This window comes from Hemibagrus wyckioides, linkage group LG20 (assembly GCF_019097595.1).
Source record: "Hemibagrus wyckioides isolate EC202008001 linkage group LG20, SWU_Hwy_1.0, whole genome shotgun sequence".
Lineage (NCBI taxonomy): Eukaryota > Metazoa > Chordata > Actinopteri > Siluriformes > Bagridae > Hemibagrus > Hemibagrus wyckioides.
The window spans coordinates 12771051-12796411 of NC_080729.1; the positions used below are offsets into that span (position 1 = coordinate 12771051).

Here is a 25361-nt window from a genome sequence, read left to right on the forward strand (position 1 = left end):
GAGAGAGAGAGAGAGAGAGAGATGCATCTTAATTTTAATAAATAAATAAATAAAATAAATGTGTTCAGAGTAAATTGAGCAGTGATGAATTAACACAGAAGTTCTATGTCTATTTTAATTTTTTTTTTTACTCACATATAAAACATGTAAAAAAACCTTTACATTTTGTATTCGCAACTTGTCTATATATAGCAAACCTCTATTACCCAAATAACAGGTATTTTAACACATAAGAAAACAAATACATTGCATCTTAAGTACTGTCAGTCTGACAGAGGTTGCATAATTAGGCACAAACGCCTTATGTTCAAAAAGACCTCTTAAATAAGACAAAGCTAATAGTAAACTGCCATCATCATGTGGTCACTCAGCAGGTTCACCTGACTCTTTATGTCCCGGAGTGTCCATATACCCGTTATCTTCTGCTTTCCATTTAGTTTTACTGTCACAGCTAGAATTCCACTCTGATTCCACTCTGATCAAAATCCACAAAAAGAAATAACACACATGACTTCGTTTTGCATCGGACCATATCACACCACCCTGAATTATTTTCGTATAACCGCAGAGTGGTATTCTGTTTATACCACAGTAATTTGCCACTGATTCCAATGTTTCATCTATTAATGAATGACACATGATTCCTTTTTATGGTTTATAGTTAAGATTTAATGTACACAAGTTGCCACTTATGGTACATTAACAATAATCAGTCCTTTATTAGTTATCATCAAAACTACTTTTCTCTTCCTACTAAGCGTTAAAAATCCACCCCACACCACCATCTTTCCTCCTCTCTCTCTCTCTCTCTCTCTCTTATCTCAAAATAATAAAAAATGCTTGTCATATTACTGAGAGTATAATTTAACAAGCAATGCACACGGTAACTTCTTAAATGATAAATAAATGTCTCCTTCACCACATCACTGAATATACATTGCCCTATGTTAAACAAGTTTTTTTTAAATCTCTTAGTTAATATTAGTCTTAGATTAAGTGCAAGTACCTGTATATGAGATGTTACTGCAGCAATAATATTAGTATTAGCAGAAGCCTGTTAATAGGAACTTATTAATACATTGCAATATAAATTGTTCATGTTACAACTGGAATTACTGTCCAATATGTGCTGTTATACTAAAATTATAATCACCTTCTGACAAATCAGATCGAAGAATTCACCTGAGCTGTGGTGTAGACCCTTTGCAGTATAAGAGCATTCCTATTAATATCTTTCTAATAATGTCTCACTCTCTTTTGAGCTGTATGTGCAATTCTGCTGCCTGATGTAATGCCGGTGGCAGATTCTGACACACTTTTACTGCTGAGGTTCATCTTGCACTCCGGACCTGCCTGACTCATGCTGATGCTCTAGTTCTGTTCTGTTTGGAGCCTCTGCACTTGTTCTGAACTGGTTAGAAAGTCAATTGTTAAAAGTGCTATCCAAATAAAATCTACCGAAATGATCTGCATCACAGAGTCACATAAGTAGTGTAATAGAAACTCCTACAGACTGACACATGAAGTGAACAGCACAAAAGATCACAAGATTTGGTGTATTTTCAGTACCAATCAGTCAAAAGAGAAATGTAATTGTATATAATTATAAAAAATGGTGACTTGCCACACTTCCATCATTTAAGGGGGAAGAAAAGAGACTTGATTTGATTGGACAACACCCAACTAATGATGTACTCACTCTTACACAAGCCATTTTTAAAATGACAAGATTACAAGTGTGTGTTATGGTCACAGTTACAGCAGCAGTTTTACTCTGTTACCTAGTGAGCAAAATTCCCCATGCTGAAATATACACTATAATATAATAAACACTGTAAAAGATTTCACACACACACACACACACGTTAATTCAATACTGTAACAAAATATTTAGCAGCGCTCATTTTGTTCGCTCATCCATCCATCCATCCATCCATCCATCCATCCAGCCAGCCATTCTTCCTCTGTATCTGCTATCCTACACAAGGTTGCAGGGAACCTGGGCTCTATCCCAGGGGACTCAGGGCACAAGGCAGGGGTCAGCTGGGACAGTGTGCCAGTCCATCAGAGGGCACAACTGTACACACACTCCTACACCCATTCACACACAACAGACAATTCAGAGTGTTGATTCAGACTACCACAGATGAGTTTGGACTAGAGAAGAACCCGGAGTATGTGGGTGGAGATGGGAATCAAACCTGAATTTATTATTTTATTAGTAGGAATTTAATAATTATTTAAACAAGTAAAGCTGCATGTAAATTATCATTACATGGCCTCATACTTGACTGAAGATGTTGCATGTGGGGAAAGTCATTTTGGCTCTTTTAAGTTTTCACATTGGCAACATTTAGATTAAAAATATTTCTTAAAAGTAAATACAAACATAAAGAAAATAATAATAATAATAATAATAATAATAATAATAATAATAATAATAATAATAATAATAACAATATTACACTACATAGTACAGGAACATATTATACAGGTAAAACATTTATATTTTATTCCGGTAATCATTAGAAGAATTGAAAATAGAACATTATGGTTTTTTCCCCCATCAAACTTAAGAAAACAAGTGTAATTGTTTCAGGAAATGATCTTTTTCTCAACGACCTGGCACTAAATTGTTTTGTAATGGCTGTAATTTCCGTAGTCAAGGCACATCAGTTTCACATCTTCACTTCAGAACAGGCCAGTATCCAGGAACAAAACAACTTTTTAGACCTAAAAGGAGCTAATCAGGAATCCTACAAGCTTCGATACTGACCTTCATTTCCTTCAACAAGAGTCACTCATGCTGTTTAAGTAAAGCTTCTCTGTAACTTTACAGCTAAAGGACAGGCCTCTTATTAGCTGATCACAGTAACAGCTGCGCTCATGTCTATATCTGCTTTTTGATCTGGTTTTTGATGTGATTGTGTTGCACTGAGCAAAGAGAGTTCGACTCTGTCCACAGGCAAGAAATCAGTAAAGCCAGACTTTAATACAAACTTCAAAAAGGTATTGATCGGTCTGTATCTACATGAAAGATACCACAAAAGCCAGCTCATATTAAATGTTATTATTGGTATGTTCTATCCCTCATAATAGACAGAGTTGAGTGTTAGTGTTGTTTAACAAAGAAAAACATGTAATTGTTGATGTAGTGAATTTGTTTTGTTAGGAGACATTTATAGAAGTAGTATACTTTTTAAAGCATTTTGGAAACAACCTCATCCAGAGCGACCTACATTTATCTTATTTATACAATTAAGGATCAAGGGCCTTGCTTAGTGGCTCAGGGTTGGGACGGGATTTGATCTTGGAATCTTCTAAGCAAAGTCTAAGAAGTATTTTTTGTCTCATTAAATTCTAAAATGAAAAATGTAATGTAAAGGGATATGCACATGTAATGTAAGGGATGTAAGGTAATAACTATGACCTTAAATATAGAAATAAAATGGATCACTGAAGCCTGATTAACAGACTTCATAAAGAAACATGGATAACCTAAAGATTTCCACTTCCTGAAAATAATTTATGTTAAGGTTTCATTCTTGTTTCAGTGGATAATCTCACTTAAATACTATCATAAAGATGCTCATCTCAGTACTCTCGTTCACAATTCACTCATACTGAACATCCTGTCAGTACTGTTTAACTTTAGAGTGTACAAAGAAATGATTCCCACTATCTGGTGTCACCTTCCTGAGTCTGGTTTCTCTCAAGGTTTTTCCTCATATCACTCACTATGCCAGTAAAGTTACTCTGTGTTAGTATTTACTGTTAAAAGTGCTATACAAATGCAGTAGAAATGAATATGCATCATAAACTACCCCGGTAAATAAAACTGATTCTTGATTAGCTCTTGATTAGTTCTCGCTAGGAATGTCGATGAGGCATTGAATTCAAATGTAACTGTAACAAATTACACTTTCAGTTGTCAGCCTCAAGAAACTGCATCGCTTATTATCCATCTATTGATTTTGTTCCTGGCATCAGCATCACCCCAACACACTACAGCAAGTTTTTTGGCTATAACATGAGCAAGAATCCAAAAATGCTATGATATGTAAACAACATCAGTTTTCTTTATCAATTTGACCTATTTATCACATCATAACCTCAAAAAGCCACATAGCAACGTCATGGTTATGCTGAAATAGGAACTCGATTACATTACCCAAAAGCCACCACATGTCACATGATTACACCCGTTTTTAAGTTCCTGTGTTTCAGCGTTTCATTGTTTTTTAATTTTTTATGTCACATTCTGTTTGTTGCTCAATGGCCATAGTTGGTTTTTTTTTGACTGTTTAGTTTTGATATTTTATTTTGTGCTTCGCAGTGGGTGTGTTTCTTTTTATTTCTGTCAAAAACATCTGCACTTGCATCCGCTGCCTCTATGAATATCTGACAAGCACAGGTGTTAAAATGATAAGACAAAATGTCTAGATTTCTCTGTCTAATAAACTGATAAGGAAATCGGTATCAGCTTGTAGTGGTTTCTTTCACAAAAAAAAGCTGTTTTATTAATTAAAAACTACACCACCTAGACTACAACTAATTTAAATTTCCTTGTCACTGGATTCCACTGTATTATCATGCACCTGTCACGTAAACTCCACTCCTCTATTCTAGAAACCAGTGTTTCACCTAAAGAGCCTCTTTGTCCCTGTCAAGCCTGACTCATTTCAGAAACTGCCAGCTCTTAAATGTCACATCATTATAGCCATCAGCAAGAACTCATAATGAGCAAAGACTGTGTATGTTGTCCAGAGCCCAGAAGGATACGAACTTTACAGGTGCTACACACATTCATTAGATATTAGACAGGCATAATCTCTGTTTGGATCCAACAAAATGTCCCTCGGAGGCATTCAAACTGTGTAATACTCATGATTTACAACTGCTTTACACAGAAGATGTGCGTCAGCGCCTTCTATTATGTCTGACAGAGGAACAAAAGAGCTGGTTGGCATGCATAAGTACAGGGATCTGATTATGAGTCCTTTGTGAACGGAGCGAGTTGCAAGTCCATATTTTAAAGAGAAGAGTAATAAAGACAGAAAGGAAGTTGTCAGGGAGAAAAAGGATAAGATGCTTGCGAGCAATGTTAGCAGTTAGGGAAAAATGGAAAAAGAAAGAAATGAGGATGGTGTTGCCAGCTGTAATTCTAAATGCAGACTTTTAACAATTAATTATTAACAACTGCTCAATATTAACAATTAACATGCTTATTCTGATGTCATTATTGTTTCCATAGTAACAACCCTTCCCCCAGGATGCAGTGAGGGATGGTACTTAAGTGGGGTATTTAAATACTTGCAAAGTATTTGTTCCTTTATTTAAACCTATTATTTATTATTTCTATTTTTGCAGACTTTATCCAGTTACATCACTATATTTCAAGCAAAATATTCTACTTTCATGCCACTATTTTCTGCAAAATTTCAGTGGTTCCTTATCACACTGATGTAGGAGAAAACTGGACTTTTGATGCTGCTGTAAATAGACAATGAATTAGGAATTAGGATTAGTTCACAAATCTAAGTGCTGTCAGGTTTTGGTCTGCGATCAGATAGGTCACTAAAAACTGATCATCGGAAGAATATAATTTAGACACTTTTGACACTTAAGTCCAATAAATATTGAGTACTTTGGCACTTTAACTCAAATAGAGATATAAATAGAGGACATCTACTTTATTCTAATCTATTTTGTTTTACTTAAGTACAAGATTTTTGTACCACTGGGCAAATAAGGCTAATAATAAATGAATGAAAGAAATATTGTTATTGAATATTTAAAATGTATAGTATTAACTCTGGTAAAGTTTTCTTTAAAGAGACATTAATGCAACATTTTAGGAAGGAGTGTCAGAGCTTTGTACTGGTCAGTTTTCCATCACAAGAATTTTTTGGTAACAAGATGACAAATGCATGTTCTTTTAACTTTTATGAGAGAGATAAAAGAGGGTGATGGGGGGGAAAAACCCTTTATAGATGCTTTAATGTAATTGATAACAGGAACTAACTCATACAGCAATAAAAGTAACTATAAATGGTTAACAAGTGTTGTTAACTTCAATGAATGTAGTATAATAAGAATAAAATACCTCTAACTCAGGACACGCTGTTGTAAGAAAATAATTAACTTGCTGTATAAGCAACACCACATCATGTTAGGCCACATCACACCACCCCATGGTTTAGTTCCAGATATCTCAGTTCATTTGCTTGATTGTTTCTCCTTACAAGGCAGCGTAACGCTCAGAGCAAAGCCCCCTTCTGCAAACATAAGCCCACCAAAATCAGGTGTCTCTAGTGTGATTGATAGGGAAGATTGACCCAGAGACAACAGCCAATTCTGTTCTCATGGATTTTCAGCAACAGATAGCCATGTTATTTGTCTTGATAATTTTGAACTGGCAATCTAAACCTGATAGGTTGAATATTTAGCTTATAAATATTTATAATCATTTTTGTTACTATTTTATTATCATTTTATTACGGCTCTGCCTATTTTCATAATTTTATTCTAATTATGTATTTTATTGTGGTCAGTGGGAACTACCCAAATAAAAATGAGCGTGTTTATACAGAATGAATAAGGAACGATGCAAACTGAGAAAGACAAGAAGTGTAGGAGAAAGAGCAAGAAAGAACATGTTCATCAAGGGAATTTATGCCAAGTGTATCTGACTCAATGGATCCTTGCAAAGCTGGAGGGAAAAAAAAAAAAACAGAAGGTCACACAATACAGACTGATAAATCCAGGGGGCTAGAAATTAAGATGCATTCACCAGGTATACATTGTTTCAGATAACTAGCTTGTGCTGCCATGCTGAAAGGTTGTCAATGGATGAAGTGTAAACAAATCTGCATAACAAGTTACTGAAACAATAAGTAATGTAAATGCTGTTGTATGACTGTTTAAACATTAAGAGTGACTTAGAGAAGTGTTCCTGTATTGTCCAATGTTACTAGAAATTCAGTTATGTGAGTAACATTGAATAGAATACAACAGAATTGTATAAATGATATAAATGTAAGTTGACTTGGATAAGGCCATTTGTCAAATGCTGTAAATATGTGTGTGTGTGTGTGAATATGTACAGTATATGTATACATACACACTCATACATTAGCTTGTGCTCTGTGTTCACACAATTTCCAATTTCTGAAATTCAAGAAATCCTGGGACCATTATTTTTTAATTGATCATTAATTTAATTGTTCTTTCACAACAGCATGACTTCATATTATAGCATCCAGCATGAACACAATGAGCTTAATTGAATTGCTAGTTAGAAGCTTGTCTTGAGGTGTTATGGGTAATGCAGGTTAATTAAGTTATGTGACATGAGACAAGGTGAATGTGATTACAACAAGTGCCACGGGCATAGAGTACACACACACACACCCACACTGATGTCTAAAGATTATGAATATATTTAAACAGCAATTTATCAAAGGCGGATTAATAAATCTGACTGAGAACTCAGAGAAGCCATTTAATACAGCATTTCTGTCAAAGCTTGGAAGCGATTTCTAATTGGTCGTTATAAATGGTAAGACTTTTGTGGATTATAGACTGTAGACTGCAATTCAAATCAGCATCATTGACACTGTCGATGTGAAAAACGCACTGATGAAAATAATCACAGTGACATTTATTTAATACCGACACAATGCGCCTTTAGCAAAATTACTGCTGTTAGAGCACAGTATTGAAATATTTAATTGTCATCGCTCACAAAGAGATGAAAGATGATCAAACCCATTCAGGCAGAGAAATCAATGAGTAACATACTGTAACTGCTTCAGCTGCAGCATTGTTCTGTGTTTCTTCATGATCTTTTCATTTTAGGAAACAAGAACAATTAATCTGTATGTGGTATTCAAGGTAGGGTCGTTCCGTGAGTTTTGGTAAAATTATATATTATTTTTTGATAAAATTGAAATCTTTTTAGTGGTGGTTTTCTAAGTAATGTTTCAGGAAAGCCGCTAACTCTAGCATTCAATATTTTCTGTTTTTTTTTTTTACAAATTGGTTGAAATCACAGATAAGTAAAACAGCTATTGTGTTTTTTCCCCCCAGTTCCCCAGTCTCACAGGAAAAAAATGCTTCTCAACATTCTGGCACAAGCATAAATTACATCAAACTTTCACTTGAATTCTCTACAAGCCACGTTCTGCACCAATGTAATTTAACCAAGCTAACCATCTCCCACTATGCTATTTGAAAAAGATCAATACGCAATTAATACAATGTTAAAATGTGTAAATGTCTTAGGCTGCTCAGAATATAGACTTTCTGCACTCTTTCTTTTTCTCTGTAAGACAGGGCTGGCACTGATATTCAAAAGTAGGGCATCATTTCGACACAAAATAGTACTACAATTATTTGTCACTAGCTAACTAATGTTAACTGCGTCGCACTCAACAAGGGTCATAAGCTATCACTAGTTTATTAGAGCTAATAGAGTAACAGATGAATGCATTCTGTACATGCCCTAAATTTATTTGTATTCAAATTCTTTACATCTTTCGATAATCTTAATGAAAAACAGAGACTAAGTTGGTTCATCAACTGCAAACACTTTGTCCATAAAAACCTTCATTCAATAAGGGTCATGTTGGCAAGCTTGGCAGAGACGTGTCCTCTCTAAAGACATTTGCTATAGTAATTAGAAAGAAATATGAACAAACTCCTCTCTCTCTCTATTGAGAGCATGTGGCCTAGTTACAAGGACATGAAGAAAGCATTGCCTTAAAGAAGAACCAAAGACCTGGGAAGAAAGCAAGGAGAGGCGGATTGCTGTTGGAAGAAGACATCCAGCTGTGCTCTGTCTCCTTTTACTGCTTTTTTTCCTCCTTGAAACTTTTCCTCCTGTCCTTTCCTTTTTGCTACTCTACGGAAGGATTGTCAAAACTTGTCCATTTAATCTTTATCTTATTCCTCCCTTTTGTTTATATCTTTTCACTCATCATCTGACAGATGTGTGAGAGAGCAGATCCTTCCTTCTAATGTGAAACTCATTTAGTGGCTTACTGACTGAAACTGGCATCAAATTAGAGAGAGAGAGGGGAGAAAAGGGTGGGGGTGTAAGAAGGAGAGCGAGAGCGAGAGAGAGAGAGAGAGAGAGAGAGAGAGAGAGAGAGAGAGAGAGAGAGAGAGAGAGGGGATTTGCTTTATGACTGAGAGGAGAAAAACAAGACATGGAAGTATCTACATTTGTATATTAACAATTAACATGATCTTTGGTTGTGTAAAAGCTGTGGTATGTCCTTCATGTCCTTCATCTGACAATTTCACTTTGTTTCACTTTGTTTCCTAGATTACTCACAGTGCAGTTCTAAATATTTTAGACACCTTTAATGACTTTGTTTTGAAATAGAGCCTAGTGAAAAATCTACCAACTTTTTGCAGACATTAGTGACTGTCTACTCTAAATGGTTCTCTAGCTACAGCTGCTGGTTACTTGAGTTAAAAAAGCAGGCTTGTTCAACTCAGCAGGTTAGCGCAATCCACCGATCACCTTTGTTCACCATCAACCAATCACTGAACATTGTTCTCCAATGACTAAGCACTGATCACTTTTGTTCGCCATTGACGAATCACTGATCACTGTTGTTCTTTGTCAACCAATCACTGATCACTGTTGTTCCCCATTAACTAATCACTGATCACCATTGTTCCCATCAATCACTGATCACCATTTTCCCCCACCGACTAATCACTGAACACCATTGTCCCCCATCTAGTAACAGCGTTCAATGTTGTTCCCACTCTTTTTAAATACATTTACATTTAGCAAAAACGAGTTATATAATTCGTAAGAGTTTCCAGAATCTTGCCAGAAGTTGTTTTGTATTTAGTATTTTGTAAATGGTGCTTAGACCAAAGATAATTCATCAAATTACAATTCATTCTTTTCTATTCTGACAAATTTATTCTCTTCTCAGTGTCTTAAGAAAATCTCCTTCAATTTGACATGGAAATGAACCAGATGAACTGATAGTCTAAGATATCATCTGATGATTCCTTCTGACTTCTTTAATCTCTAGCTAAAAAAAGAGTGGTGCGGCAGCACTTTAAGTTTTCCTTTAATGTGTTCAGTTTTCTCACCACTTCTCTCAAATTTTCAGGCTAATACTGCCATCAGTATTATCTCACACAATACGGCTCCACTGTATTCTGGAGTCCAGCTTTAGTAGTATCCATTGTTCTATGTGTGCAGCAGTGGTGTAAGTGTTTAAGGCTCTGGGTTGTTGTTTGGAACGTCAGGGTTCAAGCCCCAGCTCTACGAAGCTGCCACTGTTTGGGCTTTCAGCAAGTCTCACCCTTGCTTTGCCATGGCTTGACCCTGTCCTCTATCCCCATCTTGCTAAGATGGAGTATGCAAAGAAAGGAATTTCATTGTGCTGTAATGTATCTGTGACAAAATAATGGCTTCTTTTTCTTCATAACTGGTTTTCTCATGAGTAGGGCTGTGACTGTGATAGTCTGTGACTTTGGTAGCCAAATCACTGCAGTGGCTGAGCTGCATTACTGGAAGATTCTGCACACTCTGTCATTAAGAGGTGCTTCTTCTCCATTTTAATCTTTATTTTATTTGTTTCTGCTCTTTGTAAGCTACGTATTTATGGATTTCAGAAAAATCAGCTGTGTTGCATATGCACTTTGCATGCATTTATAACACATAAGTACAAATCAAATCAGCACCTGTAATGGTCAGGAGATGCTGCCTGAAGTGAAGCTCAAACCTGGATCTATATGATAGTCTCAATCACCCGCATTACAGAGAACCAGACCCATATGCAGGATAAAACTGATGCGCTGCTTTATTATTAACTAAAAAACTAAAACTTTATTAACTGACAACAAGACTTGAACAAGATACAAAACAAACAAACAAACCATGATTAACAAAAACATGACTACCACATGGATACACAAAAACATCACACCATACTGCACAAACCCAAAACAGTGACTGACAAAGACAGGTACAAAAGGGCTGGTATATATACGGCAGAACATTTCGGTAAATGAGAAATAGGTGACATGGTGGGAAAGTGGAACAATAGGAATAGCGTGACACAGCACACATGGGAATAACACATAAACAAAGAGCAGGCCATGATGAAACACCTGCAAGCACCCCCTGTAGTGGTCTGGCAGGGAACTATCCCAGTAGCTCCTGACAGCATCATGAAAACTTTTCTAGGCCTTTAGTCTGACCTGTGTAAATTTAGCAAATGAGGCTTGGAACACTAAAGCTCTTGTTCATATGCTTTTGTAGTGAACAGCAAAACCTGACCATTATCTCTTATGCTTGAAGACAAAAAAAAAAAAACAGATCTGTTTTAGCACTTCCACATGACATCAGAACAGCAGACATTGAACTTCTCAGTGGTACAAGAAAGACTCAAGACAGAATCACTGATCACAATACAGATACTTCAATATGAACATATATAATGTGCATCAGAGTGGAATTCTGCTTTAACGTGTACACTGTTCATATACTCTATTGTAGTAGTGACTACTTATAAACATTTGCATTCATTTCACACTGATAATTTAATGCAGCATTTCTTCCACACTGAATATTTCATTAAAAGAGGGCACTAGCAATGAGAATATTAAGCATGGTACAGAACACGGAACTAAATTAAAAATATAGGGCATGTGGTTACTCCCTGTGGTGTCTTATTCACATGTGCTGAGGCGAAACACCTACACACTCATTCGCACATTCACACTGTGAAAAGGTGTCATCTCTAATGTATCTTCTTTTCACATTTCTCTCGTGACCTCCGTTTCTGGGTTTATTTGCCTGGGTCACGCAGACAAGAACACAGCCTCGTGCACACCTCTATACAACCAATGGAGTGAGGATTGCTCTCTTGTTCGTTCTCTCTCTCTGAACAAGGCTAACCTTACATTTTAATGGAGGTCATAGTTAAAGCCACTATTCATTCATCACACAGATATCCTCTCATCTTCTTTTGTCTCTTATATAAATTATTTTGCCGCTCCCTGCCCCCCTGCACCACCAACATCCCCATGACCTCAGTGAAAAGACCTGCCTGATTTGCATTTCTTCAGAACGTCACAGTTGAGTAATGAGAAATGGAGCTGATGTCCTGAACTCAGCTGAATTGAGCAGAATATTTTATCAACATACAAGGAAAACAAGACTGAAAATTAAACGCAGGCCAATATAATTGTATCCTGGTACACTAATCAAAAAAATAAAATAAAATAAAAATAAATAAATAAATAAATAAATAAATAAATAAATAATAATAATAATAATAATAATAATAATAATAATAATAATAATAATAATAATAATGAATTAAACATGGTGTTGATATTGTTAACCTGGTAGCAAGTATATTAAAAGAGGTTTATCCTGCTAACACTGGGCCTCATTTATCTGGATAGATCTGTCGAAATATATTTCAATTGTTTGCAGGAGCAAATGTACAACAAAAGCACTCAGAAAAGTCCATGAGAACTCATAAGAGACCTCCTGAGATTCAATAATGACTCACTAATGTGCATCTCGATTGATAGATCTTATAATCAGCATCAGTTGTTGCAAAGAAAGACACAGATTACACTGTCAAGTTTAAATAGGTTTGTGGCAGAGTGGGTGTGGTCAGGTGAGGGCTGTGAATAGGAGGAGGATTTATGGGAAACAAGCATGTTATTAAACGAACAGGAGTGTGACTAATCATTAAGTGCATTTATAGACTCTTTGTGTTACAGCGAGTGTCTTTGTACAATGAGAGTCATCATCTGCTTCGCTCACAAGGTTGTATTCACATAAAAACCACATAAATAGATATCTAGAAATAAAATCAGTGCCACTCTCACCAAAACTGGAAACCAATGACTTACCAAACTGCTCAAAAGTCTCAAAAAGCACAAATTTTGGGGAAATGTGATCATTTTATATTCATGTCTTGAAAGAAATAAATCCAAAACGAATCCATTATTTAAGGCTAATAAATTTAACTTTTTCATGAACACAAAGAAATGAAAAACTACAAGAAACAGGACTAAAAACGGTTCATGTCTTTGGTAGCTGAAGTGCTGAGCTGCATTACTAGAAGATTCAGCACACTCTGTCCTTAAGAGGGGCCACTTCTCCTTTTAGTTTTTGCTTTACTTGTCTCTGTTCTCTGTCTTCATTGCCATTAATAAAAACTAAAAACAAAACTAAACACATGAGTACAAAGCAAATCGACATCAGAGAAACTTTTCTTTCTTTAGTTTGGTTATGTAAATTGATTAAATGGATAATAAGTGAAGCTCTGTGTGAAATCACATCATAGTTCAGTAACAAATCCAGGTATAACAAGCTGATTATATGCGGAATCAAAAAAAACTGTCTGTGAAGGTTTCAAATGTGTGTGTGTGTGTGTTCACCACACACCGGTCCCTAACCTCATCAGGAAAGCAGACTCAGTGACATTTGGATGTTAGGTAACAGCAGCAGTAGTTCTTCTCACATTCTCAGGCTTGCCATTTGACTGTGATTAGCATATTGATTAAAGGCCACGGAATATGCACTGAATATACCACACTAAAGTCTGAATAGTAATGCTTGAGGGAAACTGTATTATACTTCATTATTGTGTCCAAAATGTAACAAATACCGCCTACTCACTACTCAGGCCATATTAAACATAAGGAAGACATCCAATACAGTCTGAATCAAATATCTGTATGTTATACTGTCTGTGAAGATCAGTCAGTCTGCAGGAACACATGGAAAAATTGGTTGCAGTGGAGGAGAGGAAGAATCTGGCGCATAAACATGAGTAGATGTAATTTTCTGCGTTGGCGTATTCACTGAATATTTGCTGTATTAACTCTACCTGGTATGTAATTACTTTAAGCGCTCTAGCATAACTGTATCCACTCTTTCATTAGAACACCACCACCGGTGAGTATTATGCTGTTTCTAAGGTTCACTTAATGCCACTTTTAAGGAAATTGAGTAAAAAATAATGAACATGATATTTGGGAAAGCGTGCAAGCGATATGAAATCAGTTTGCTATTTTGTATTTTCGAACGCAATGAAGTAATCTAACAAGACTCATATGATTAAAATATTATAATAGTACGTAGTATGTATTTCTAAAATGAATATAAATCTATATATAAAAATTTATTTGGCTGTTGTAACAAAGCACATTTACAGAAATAATCAATATATGTACACACACATATATATATATAGACTGAAAACAGAACCCATCCTCACCTGGGTGACATCAGAGTGTGATGCTAGCAGCATTATCCTGCTCCTCCTGGTCTCAACTGCTTTTATAGGAGGGTTAGCATGGATCCCACACAATTTAACTAAAAAGGTTATTTCCATCATGTCAAACTAAATTGTTTTTCCATAACTAAACAAAATTAACCTGACCACAGCATTTACTTTTTCTTTTTTAAGAATAAACATTCCATCTTTGCAATTTAAGAAGAAGAATTTTGATTGAAATTTAATTTTGGCACATACTGTATGCATACAGTATTTTTTTTACGCCTATCCCGGCTTGTTAGGAAGCTGTGGATCAGACCAGATCACAGGGTCAGATATGATATAATGGATACATGGAGCAAAGTATTGCTCAAGGGCCCAACAGTGGCAGCTGGACAGTGCAAGCGTTTGATCCACTGACCGTCACCCAGAGCCTTATCCACTAAGCCACCAATGCCCTGGGAATTTGGTCACTACTGCTGTGGGAATTTGGTCACTTGCCAATTCCCATCCACCAGCCAGCTCTTGTTCTGAGACATGAAGTCGGCCAAATGCATCTTTTCAAGCTGCTGCTCATGCTGCTTCACAGGGCAGTGTAGCACACTTCCACATACATGAGCTCACAGATTCCCATGATTGGCCAGTGTCTCTGTGACTGACAGAAAAGAAAGTATGCCATCACTCCCTCAATGCTCCCTTGCCTTCTGGGCATTCACACTCCCAACAAAAAAAGCATTTGAAAAATGTTAGCAAATTTACATTAACATTAGCTATTTAAAAGTGCAGGCATAGAAAATTTCAAGGACTTTTTAGGAGAACTTCAGAACTGTGGACATCCTGAATGGAATGCAGTGCTGCTAATCACTGTTTTGATGGGTTCTGACTTGAATGAATTCATTATTACTGTCTATACATTTCATGAATTTTCAGATGGCTTACAAATACACTAAGGTCTATCATCAAGTTTGCCCACATTAGCTAGCTAGTCAGTGCTAGCATTGTTGATTGCAATGAAGTGATTAGAGTGTGCTAAAACTGTATGAGCTCAAAATTTACTCAAATGTAATTGTTTATCATCTTTTTGTCTGGTTTAAACAAAATGTTTATCGTACAAGGATCAACGGCAAGGTCATTCACATTTACTGCAGATCAATAATGATAAAGCCTTGGTCTGATCTGGAAAAACATCTTCCGCTCCTCCTCTATTTATATGTTATTAAAGTCATTTGCTTTAAAACAAGAGCTTGGTGACTGGGGACTATTTGAAAAAAATATAAAAAGTAAAAAACAGTAAAATTCCAATTAGGAATAATTAATAGGAAAAACCCTATTACCCACAACCTTGCAATCCTCTTCCAAAATAGATCAATTTAGAGTAAAAGCCACAAACCTGGCAACCTTACTACATAACTGTTCTTAATATAATGAGTATAGATAAACTAAAACAAAAAATACACATGTAGCTCCTGTTATTAAAAGTCATATGCAGCACAGTTGCCTGTAGTTGGAAAATATACAAGAGGACGTTCTTGTCTACAGCGTGCTCTCAAGCCTAAAAATGTCTAGGATGTATGTTCATCTACAGCTTGTTTGAGTGTGTTATGAATACAGCAAAAAACACTGTGAAAGAGGTAAGAGATGGCAGGATGCCAGAGACAAAAAAGGGATTTAAAAGGAATTAAAAGACGGATAAGAGAAGACAAGTCCAGACTGAATGCTCAAGCAGCTGCTCAAGACACACTGAATCAAGAACAAAAAAGAGATCAGGGCAAAAATAATAATATGTGCTCCCAGAGCAAATGAGGACAAAATGGACAGGGAAAGTGAAGACAAAATGAAGGAAAATCCAGCAGGAAGAGAGCAGACAGAGAGTGACAGGAAGAATAAGTGAGGTCTTAGTCTTAGTCCTGTTACTTTGCACATGCGTGTTTGCCCTAATATTCATCTCTTTAACTATTTAACTATGGATGCCCTATTGATCCAGGCTTTAGAATTTATAACAATATAATGATAAGAAATAGCTTTTAGTTATCCAATAACCCATATAACAAGAATAATGTTAAACACATACATACACACACACACACACTCATACACACACACACACACAAAAAGTCACTTGTTATAAGCTGCCCCCTTCCTACAGATGCAGTGCATAGAGAATGAATTGAAAAACCTTATAATGGAAGTCTAAGAGCAGTTGGTGGGGCATTAATTCACCAGCCAAAAGTAATTTAAGCTTTAAATCTGTATAATCTGTGCTTTCAGGAAGTGGAACTTCATTTTTGTGGTTATGTCTAAGTAAATATAGAACAAAGAAATGCCCCATTTTCTGTCTGATCACATGAAAGAAGAAAGCAACTGAGGGAGAATATATACATATATATATATATATATATATATATATATATATATATATATATATATATATATATATATATATATATATATACATATATATATATATATATATATATATTTCAGGCATAACATTATGACCACCTGCCTAATATTGTGTTGGTCCCCCTTTTGCTGCCAAAACAGCCCTGATCTGTCATGCACTGTGTATTCTGACACCTTTCTATCAGAACCAGCATTAACCTCTTCAGCAATTTGAGCAACAGTAGCTCGTCTGTTGGATCAGATCACATGGACCAGTCTTCGCTCCCCACATGCATCAATAAGCCTTGGCCGGCCAAGACCCTATTGTTGGTTCACCACTGTTCCTTCCTTGGATCACTTTTGATAATATATTTATATTATATGCCAAATATATATATATATATATATATTATATTTGGCATATAATATAAATATATTATCAATATATATATATAATATATATATATATATACATATATATATATATATATATATATATATATTATATGTCAAAAAATGTGTAGATATAGCATTTACCAATTGCCTGATTTTCTGTAGTTGGATACACTTTCAAATTCTAACCACATGTTTCAGGTAGAGTTAATTTTGAAAAACTCTCACACTCACTTAACTGTACAACAGATATTCACACATAGTGTAGAATTAAACCATATCCTGTGGGCATATTTTTGATACAGACCTTAGTACATTTCTGTAGGTCACTCTTGATAAGACAACTGCTAAATTCTGTAAGTGTAAATGTTTATATCAAACGTAATGATTAATTGAAAATACCAAATTCACCTTTGGTTATAGTGTTTTTAGCAAGGGTAGGAAAAGCAACACCCCAGACACTCCCCAATCCAGAAGTGGGCATGGCTCTACATACCTGAGAGACTTTTCTCACCACTTCCCCAGCAACGACGAGCCCATGAACAAATGATCTGGCAGCCACAATGGTGCGTGTGACCTTGAGCTTCAACTCTCGTACTGTTTCTCCAAATGGACGCAGCGTCTCTGCTTGCTTCGCCACACACTCCAGATAATCTTCGCTCATGCTGTAGCGTCCATTCATTCCTCGCACCAACCTCTCGAGCAGCCGTGCCCAGAAGTCGTTCAGTGACTCCTCCAGGTTCATTTTGGAGCCACGGTAGTAGCGCCTCAGATCTGAATAGAGATCCTGGAACACCTGGGCGTTCTGGGAGAAGAGCAAGCCGAAGGTGGACTGCAATGATTTATGGAGAGACGTTTCAGAATCGTTCAGCAGATCTTGGAAATAACCTGCAATAAACACACATACAGTACACAAGTTACTTATAATGGAAAGAATTAGCAGTTTTAAAATGACCTTAAATCACTGTTTTGGACCACTCCTGTCCTGTCATTGGTTTGTTACCTGTCTGTGTTCTCCTGTTCTGTGTTGGTCACTCATTATTTGTCCTTCAACTATTTTATTATCACTATATCATTTAATTTCTTTTTTTTTTTTGGCTCATTGGCCTTTTGGTTTTAAGCTGCATTTGGGCTCCTGTAGAAAGCAGACTGTTTCAGCTATAGACAACTTAATCTTATGATATGGACATGTCTTATCATACAGACAACTACAGGAATCAGCTCAGTCAGGTAGTTCAGAATTAGTGAAAAAACAGGTTACACCAATGGCACACACACACACACACACACAATGAGTAAAAACAATCAGTGTGAACTGAAGCCTTGGAAGATTGTGATAAGCTCAGTTTGTGACCCAGAGTGTGAGTATCTAACCCAAGAGAGAGAGAGAGAGAGAGAGAGACAGAGAGAGAGAGAGAGATAGTTCTGTTTATTGATGCTGACTAAAGTAAAGGAACAGATATATGGTTTGTATCCTATATATCCTATGTATTTTCTCGAGTTGACTTAAACTTGCACACTGGCAACTGATATTAAGTAATAGGAAAACAAAAGAAGTATAATGTAATAATGTCCAAAAGTACACTAGTTTTACTTAAATATGCCACGAATCTGATTTTTCTAATCAAATAGTTATTGAATACAGAATCACATGTTAAAATCATTTAACACCTCGATTCTGTAATTCTGCCTCTCCCTCTGGTGTTCCCCTCAACTTGGGTATAATCAGGCCATAGCATAGTAGTTATACTCATGGATAGTGAAGGTTATTGATTGTGAAAATGTGTGCACTGAGGTCGTTTTAGTTCCCTACAGTTCACACTAATGACAGTTATGGATAATTTACAAACATGAATTATGTAATAACGTTTTTAATCTGAGCCTGAGGTTCAGGTTGACATAATAAATTGAGCTTGTGTGTGTGTGTGTGTGTTGATGAGAAATCAGCAGTAAATTTGTTATTGTATGAAACATAAGATGTTCCAAAAGAAATCACAAATCAACGAGATGAATGATAACACACATCCCAAAACACTAATCATTTCTTTTCATCAGTTAACTGCACTCAAAACAATTAAGGAACCAGGTCACAGGAAACACATTCCAAATCTGTGTCAGAGTTAATCTCCTCTCTCTAATACTCATCTTAATATCACCTGACACTGCACTGTGAGCTCACTATAATACAGTTAAAATACTGACTGGCTAAGCATGTCCTGACACAATTATTCATTACACAAAATATTTTAAAAATGACCCAGTAGCTCCCATATAATAACATTTCTTGCTAATTTCTTTCCGCTCCTTATAATGGTTTTCCCAAGCCATTTATTTCACTTTTACAGGCAACCAAATTAAATTGTTGGACATACACTCAAAAATTTCACTCGAGAGTGGGAAAAAGGGAGGTTGTTTGTGTGAAAGGTTGTTTGTGCATTTATCTGTTTGTTTGTTTGGATAGTTGATTGTTTGTTAGGTTGTTTGTTTGTGAGGTTGGTTTCCTTGGGAGGGGACCTACTTGGTTGGTCGGTCGGTTGTTTGGGAGATTTGTTGTTTGCTTAGTGGGTTGTTTAATTGGTTGTTTGATTTCTCTCAAACAAGAGAAAATCAGGTTAATGTTTTTTAACCAAAATGAAATTTGAACTAAAATCTAAACATGCCTGACTGGTTTAATAGACTGTTTTAATGCCTGACTGAATGATGGATGTCAATAGCCTTATTTATTGTGGGTGATTTGAATTAAATTTCAATTTCTGGTAATGGGCAGCAAAGCCGAGAGAATTTTCACTTTAGTTAAACGTGAATACTAAAATATAGTCCAACATAGATTCAAGTGAAAAACACCATAAAATGTCCTAGATGTTGGGCAATCATGAACAACTTGCTCTTCACTACATATTCTACAAGTCTCTGGAACTGTACTAGAGTGATAAGCAAACGATTAAGTGATGCACAAGAGAGTTTAGTTTTTACAAAAGATATCCCATCAGTTGTTTTTTTTTGACAATTATGAGTCATTTCTAGGTATTCATTTATGCTGAGATTTGGTGACTGTAAAGGTTATAACCTAGAATTTATGTAATTTTCATAGTCATCAAACCACTTAGTGAGAAATTGGGTGGGGACAAAGACATTTTGGAAAAGACCACTTACATCAGTCATCTTCTAAGATGATAAGTGGACCCAGACCCTGCTAGCAAAAAAATGCCCCATATCAAATTTTACACCTGTCTGTGTAAAATTTGACCACATAAAATCAATTACACCAATGCACATTTGCTAATTGCTTTAAGAAAAAAATGCTATATATGCTTCATGGATGTGACCAAAAGTCTACTACAAAGAAAAAATAATCCCAAAAAGCTCAAAATCCCAAATCACCCCAATGTACAAAGCAACAAATCCAGATCCATCAGATCTAACAAACTTGGAACAGAAATTAACAAGAAATAGAGCACATGTGAACGAAAGGTTGGAAACGCCAAAGACAATCAACCTTGCTCAATGTGTTTTTTTGCTTCTCTATCCTAAATTGGCTAAAATAAATCCCAAGTGAAGTAAAAAATCAGGCCATGGAAAGGTTGATTATTGGTTGGGGGCATTACTGTTGGTGTGACAGGTGGTAAAATACCCAGTACAAGCAGGCAGCATCAACAGTAATGGTTTAGCAAATGGTCTGAGACAAATGCATTTGCTTTTTTCCCCCTTTCATGGAAATTTCAAGCAAATTCAGCACCTTTTAAATGTCAGCAACACCATTTGGGATTGTGTGTGATCTTGACATACATAGCCACACAAACTCTAAGGAGGATGACTTATAAAAGATGGTGAGGCCAGTGAACGCAGGACAATAGTGCAATTAACACCAGAATAAATGATAAGACCTAAAGATCAGGTTTCAATACTAATGAGGCATTTGCCCAAATCTCGTATTTCAGAATTTCCAAGTAATATATAACTTGAAAAAAAAGTTACAAACCTAGCTACAAACCAAATTAATGCATCATCGATCCTAAGTTTAGCAAGTGCTTGCAAATCAACAACTTAACTCAGGATATGTATAAATTTAAATGTGCAATTTAACTTTTAATTAATTATTATACAAAATTTCATGAACATGTATCTCTACTTTCCACTTTCTTTTAAGTATTTTCATGAGCAAAGCATTTCAATTTACCTTGTGGTTAAATCCATATGGTTTTTAGCAATCATAGCGGTTAAATCAATAGGTTATTTATTTATTTATTTATCTATTTGTTTGGTTGGTTGTTTGATTGGACACCACATTTTAAAGTAACGTGTCTGGTCCTTCTGGATGATCAAACTGATCATTACAATAACTACAGACTGCTTACATGCTCAGAATGTATGGTGTAACATGTCTGAATATGTTATTTTCTTATTTCTCTCTGAATTTCTAATTTTGTTATTTTCTGTAAAAACTAGAGTCTGGATACAATAATGTGATAACATTCTCGTGTATGGCACAAAAGAAAAGAAAAGCCTGATAAAAGCTTGCTCAGGTTTTTTAATTAAAAGCTGTCCAGTGAGAGAGTTTTATCACAGAACAGACATTTTATTAAACACAGCAGTCTAAGGAACTGAGTGAATACGGACATTTAAAAAAAAAAAAAAAAGCATTTTTCATCTGTTTTTTTCATGAGCTATTATGTATAAGCTACACTATGAGCTACACTTTGGAGACACGTTCCCAGTGTCTAAAGTCTATGGAAGAATGGAAAATTCTGGATGTGATAAGGGAAGTATGTATTGTTTAGAATTTACAGCTTAACATGGTAATGTTATTGTAAATGCCATTGTTATACTGCTAAATTTGGCCATGCTCTCTGGATGGAAGAGAAGGCATACCTCTCTCCCTGTCAATCACTGGGTTGGAACGGGAAAGTGATCAAACAGATGTAACCCACATAAAATGCTATTATTTAAACTAGAGATGTATTTGTGGCTACATTATTCTGAACAAAGTCTTAAAACCCATTATAAAATGATAACGCAGTCTTGTCACATTGTTTGTGGCTACGCAATTACAGTAGGCACACCTGCATGCCTCAAGGAATGAGTGTTCTCCTGAAGTCTGGCTGAAACACAGCACCAGAGATATGCAGTACATGCTGAATCTGTCAGTCTCTATGTTCCACACTTACACATACACCTTCTCTCTGCTTCAAGACACATCTTAACAAATAAGGTTAAATCTTCCCCAAGTGTTTAAAACGGTGTACATGGACAGGATGTTTTTCCTTCTCTTTTACTCCATTTTTGCCACAACTGATAGATGGGGAGCATTGTGTACATTTTTGTCACAAAAACGCTGGAAAAACTATCAGAACGTTTCAGCAAAACACACTGCAGTGTTATTTTTCTTAAATGTTTTTCCTAGTAAATAAATGACTCACTGGCATGCAGTTTACACTTAAAGTAAAAATAACATTACTGCTTTAATTACTAGCATCTGTGTTCAAGAAATATAAACAGATAAAAACATAACCATGACTTGCTAGAATACATCATACGAATCTATGAATACAGTACAGGGATTTTGACACTTGAAATAGTTAACCCTGGGTCATTGTAAACTGCAGGGATACAGCATCCTGAGTTATCTTGTTTCATGCTTCACACTGTTCATACTTCACCCAGGGTTAATGAGGATATTAGTCATGGCTATTCGTAATCTGACGTTTTACACTGTGCATTCCTAAACCCTGGGTTAATGGTCTTGTTTGCATATGTGCAGTGTCAACAAAAATGATTGGATAAATACAGCATGCAACTGCTTTAAATAACGGCTCGTCCTGTGGAAAAAATACAGGTCTGTCATTCCGCAGCCTGAGCAGGTACGGTTATCTTTCACAGCTTTATAATCTTTTTTTGGACTTTAGCCGTTGTCATGTAGTTGACCAGGCGTTCACTGATACCCGACATCTGCTTATTTTTCAGTGTCTGGTTTTTTTCCTCCTCCTTACGGCCCGCACTTCAGTTTTAATTGTTACAATACAATGCAGCGTTAACAGTGCAAAGGTATTACTAACCCTGCTTCATAGCAGGGTTTTATAATATGGTGATGACCTCGCTTCTCAATTTCGAGTGAGAAACGCTCCTAGAATTCCCCAGAATTAAATGCAGGGTTTTCTTTTACATAATGATATTAAATAAAATATACATTCAAAGACCAAATTAGAAGGAAGTCTATTCTAAATCTGGGTAACACTGTTCTTTTGGGGATGCTTTTTAATGAAGCTCTTTGTTGTTCTTATGTAGCACCATGGTCCTGGGGAAACATTGTTTTAATTCACTATGTACTGTGTCAGCTATATATGGTTGAAATGACAATAAAAGCTTCTTGAATTAACGATTGATTATATAAGTTACTGTAGCCTGGCTGTCAGTTTCAACAAGCACATCCATTCTCCTTTGACCTCTCAAATTAACAAGGTGTCTCCACCCGCAGAACTACTTACTGGGTGCTTACTGGGTGGGGTTTTCTCTTTTTGTAGTGCATGTGTTTTCTCCAGACAATGTTCTGTAGTGTAAAATCTATAGACAGTAATCTGTGTTTGATTTTAATATTAAATAAAGATCTTCAGCCCTGCTTACATGCTGCTGCTTTATGACAGACTCATCATCAGATTCCTAATAAATTGGCCAGTGAGTGTTGATGGTTTTATAAAAATATTTTGTCAAACATTTTTTATGGTTCTGCATTAAAATAGACTGCACACCTATACCTCAGTTGTGGAGCATTAAAAATGAATATATTATATAAATATTGAGTATGTCCTGTAGTTATTTTCTTATTTATATACTAAAAAGAAAATGTATTAATAATAAGAATTGGTTAAAAAAAAAAACAAAGTAAAGTAATTTAGAGAAAAAGTAAGTGAAAAGAAAAAGAGAAAATGAAAAATGATAAAGGAGATGCACTTGCACATCTCTCGAGCTCCTTCTTCTTCCCTCCCTTTATCCTTCCTTCGTTGCCCATCCATCTTAGTGACAGGCGTGATGGTCTAATGGCATCAGTGGCATTGTATCAGGACAAGCTCGTCCATTAATTTGCGGACAAGTCTATGATGGAGAGACATGCAAGGTGGAGAGATGGGAGAGCGAGATAGAGATAGAGCAGGATAGCAGAGGGCCTGCCATAAAAGGAGATGTTGTGCTGATATGAACAAAATGACTCAGAAGATGTGCACAGTGAAACAACAGCTACACTCTTACTAACTGCCTTGTTTTCGGAGAGCACAAGTGCATTTTGCATTGTTATCTAATTGAATACAACAACAAATAATATTATTACTGCTATCAACTTGAGTAAAATTTAAAACTTGGAAATATTTACATGAATTTCAGAGTTTCTTAATATTTAGTACATCCGCTTTATAGACAGTGTGTACTCAAGCTGGAACAGATGCCACAGGTTTGTGCAGCACCTTATGATCCATTTCAGATCAAATCCATCAGAGTATCATCTGAACACATGCTTCACTAGGAGAGACATGATATCTATCTATCTATCTATCTATCTATCTATCTATCTATCTATCTATCTATCTATCTATCTATCTATCTATCTATCTATCTATCTATCTATCTATCCATCCATCCATCCATCCATCCATCCATCCATCCATCCATCCATCCATTAAATATTTATAAAATCTTTTGTTTTAAATACATTAAACCTTCTGCTTGTGTGATGTGACTGCAGTTAGTGGGACCAACACATCATGTACTGGTGAAAGTCCCAAAAATAGAACTGTTATTTATTACATTCATTTAAATAAAGTTAAACATTGAAATGTTGGAAATAATTAGAATAAAACATGTTGTGAAGCATGTTTTTATCAGCAGTCTGTCATCCATGTTTGCTTTTCTGGCTTGCCCTCTGAGCTGCATCGTGATTGAAGCTGCATTTTTGAAAGTGTTTCCAAAATGTTTTACCTTGCCTGTATAGTACATTTTCTTCTAAAAGTGCATTTCACTCTCTCACTCTCTTCATCTTCCCTAGTCACTCCATCCGCTTTATCTGTTTCTATTTTATCTCTTTTCGTTTATATTTTCTACCCATGTGTTCTTTTCTCTCTCGCTCTGCCTTTTAAATCTTGCCCTCCATGTTCTTCTGCATTGCTTGATCTCTCCCTCCACTTGCTTCATAATTTAATGTAACCTTTAATAATTCCTGATGAAACACTAGTAAAATGTTATAAAGAATTTTTTAAAATAAAATTCTAAGAGTTTTAACCTGAAATCCTAACATATCTTTAAATAATGCTTGATATTTGA

General features: G+C 35.8%; 1 protein-coding gene across 1 annotated transcript in view; it reads right to left on the bottom strand.

The window, feature by feature from the left end:
• gpc1b (glypican 1b) overlaps positions 1–25361 on the bottom strand; it is a 78676-nt gene that overhangs the window by 8653 nt on the left and 44662 nt on the right. Inside the window, exon 3 of the mRNA XM_058418433.1 lies at positions 17554–17945. Coding sequence (XP_058274416.1) covers positions 17554–17945 — 392 coding nt within the window. The remainder of the gene's footprint in view (positions 1–17553; positions 17946–25361) is intronic.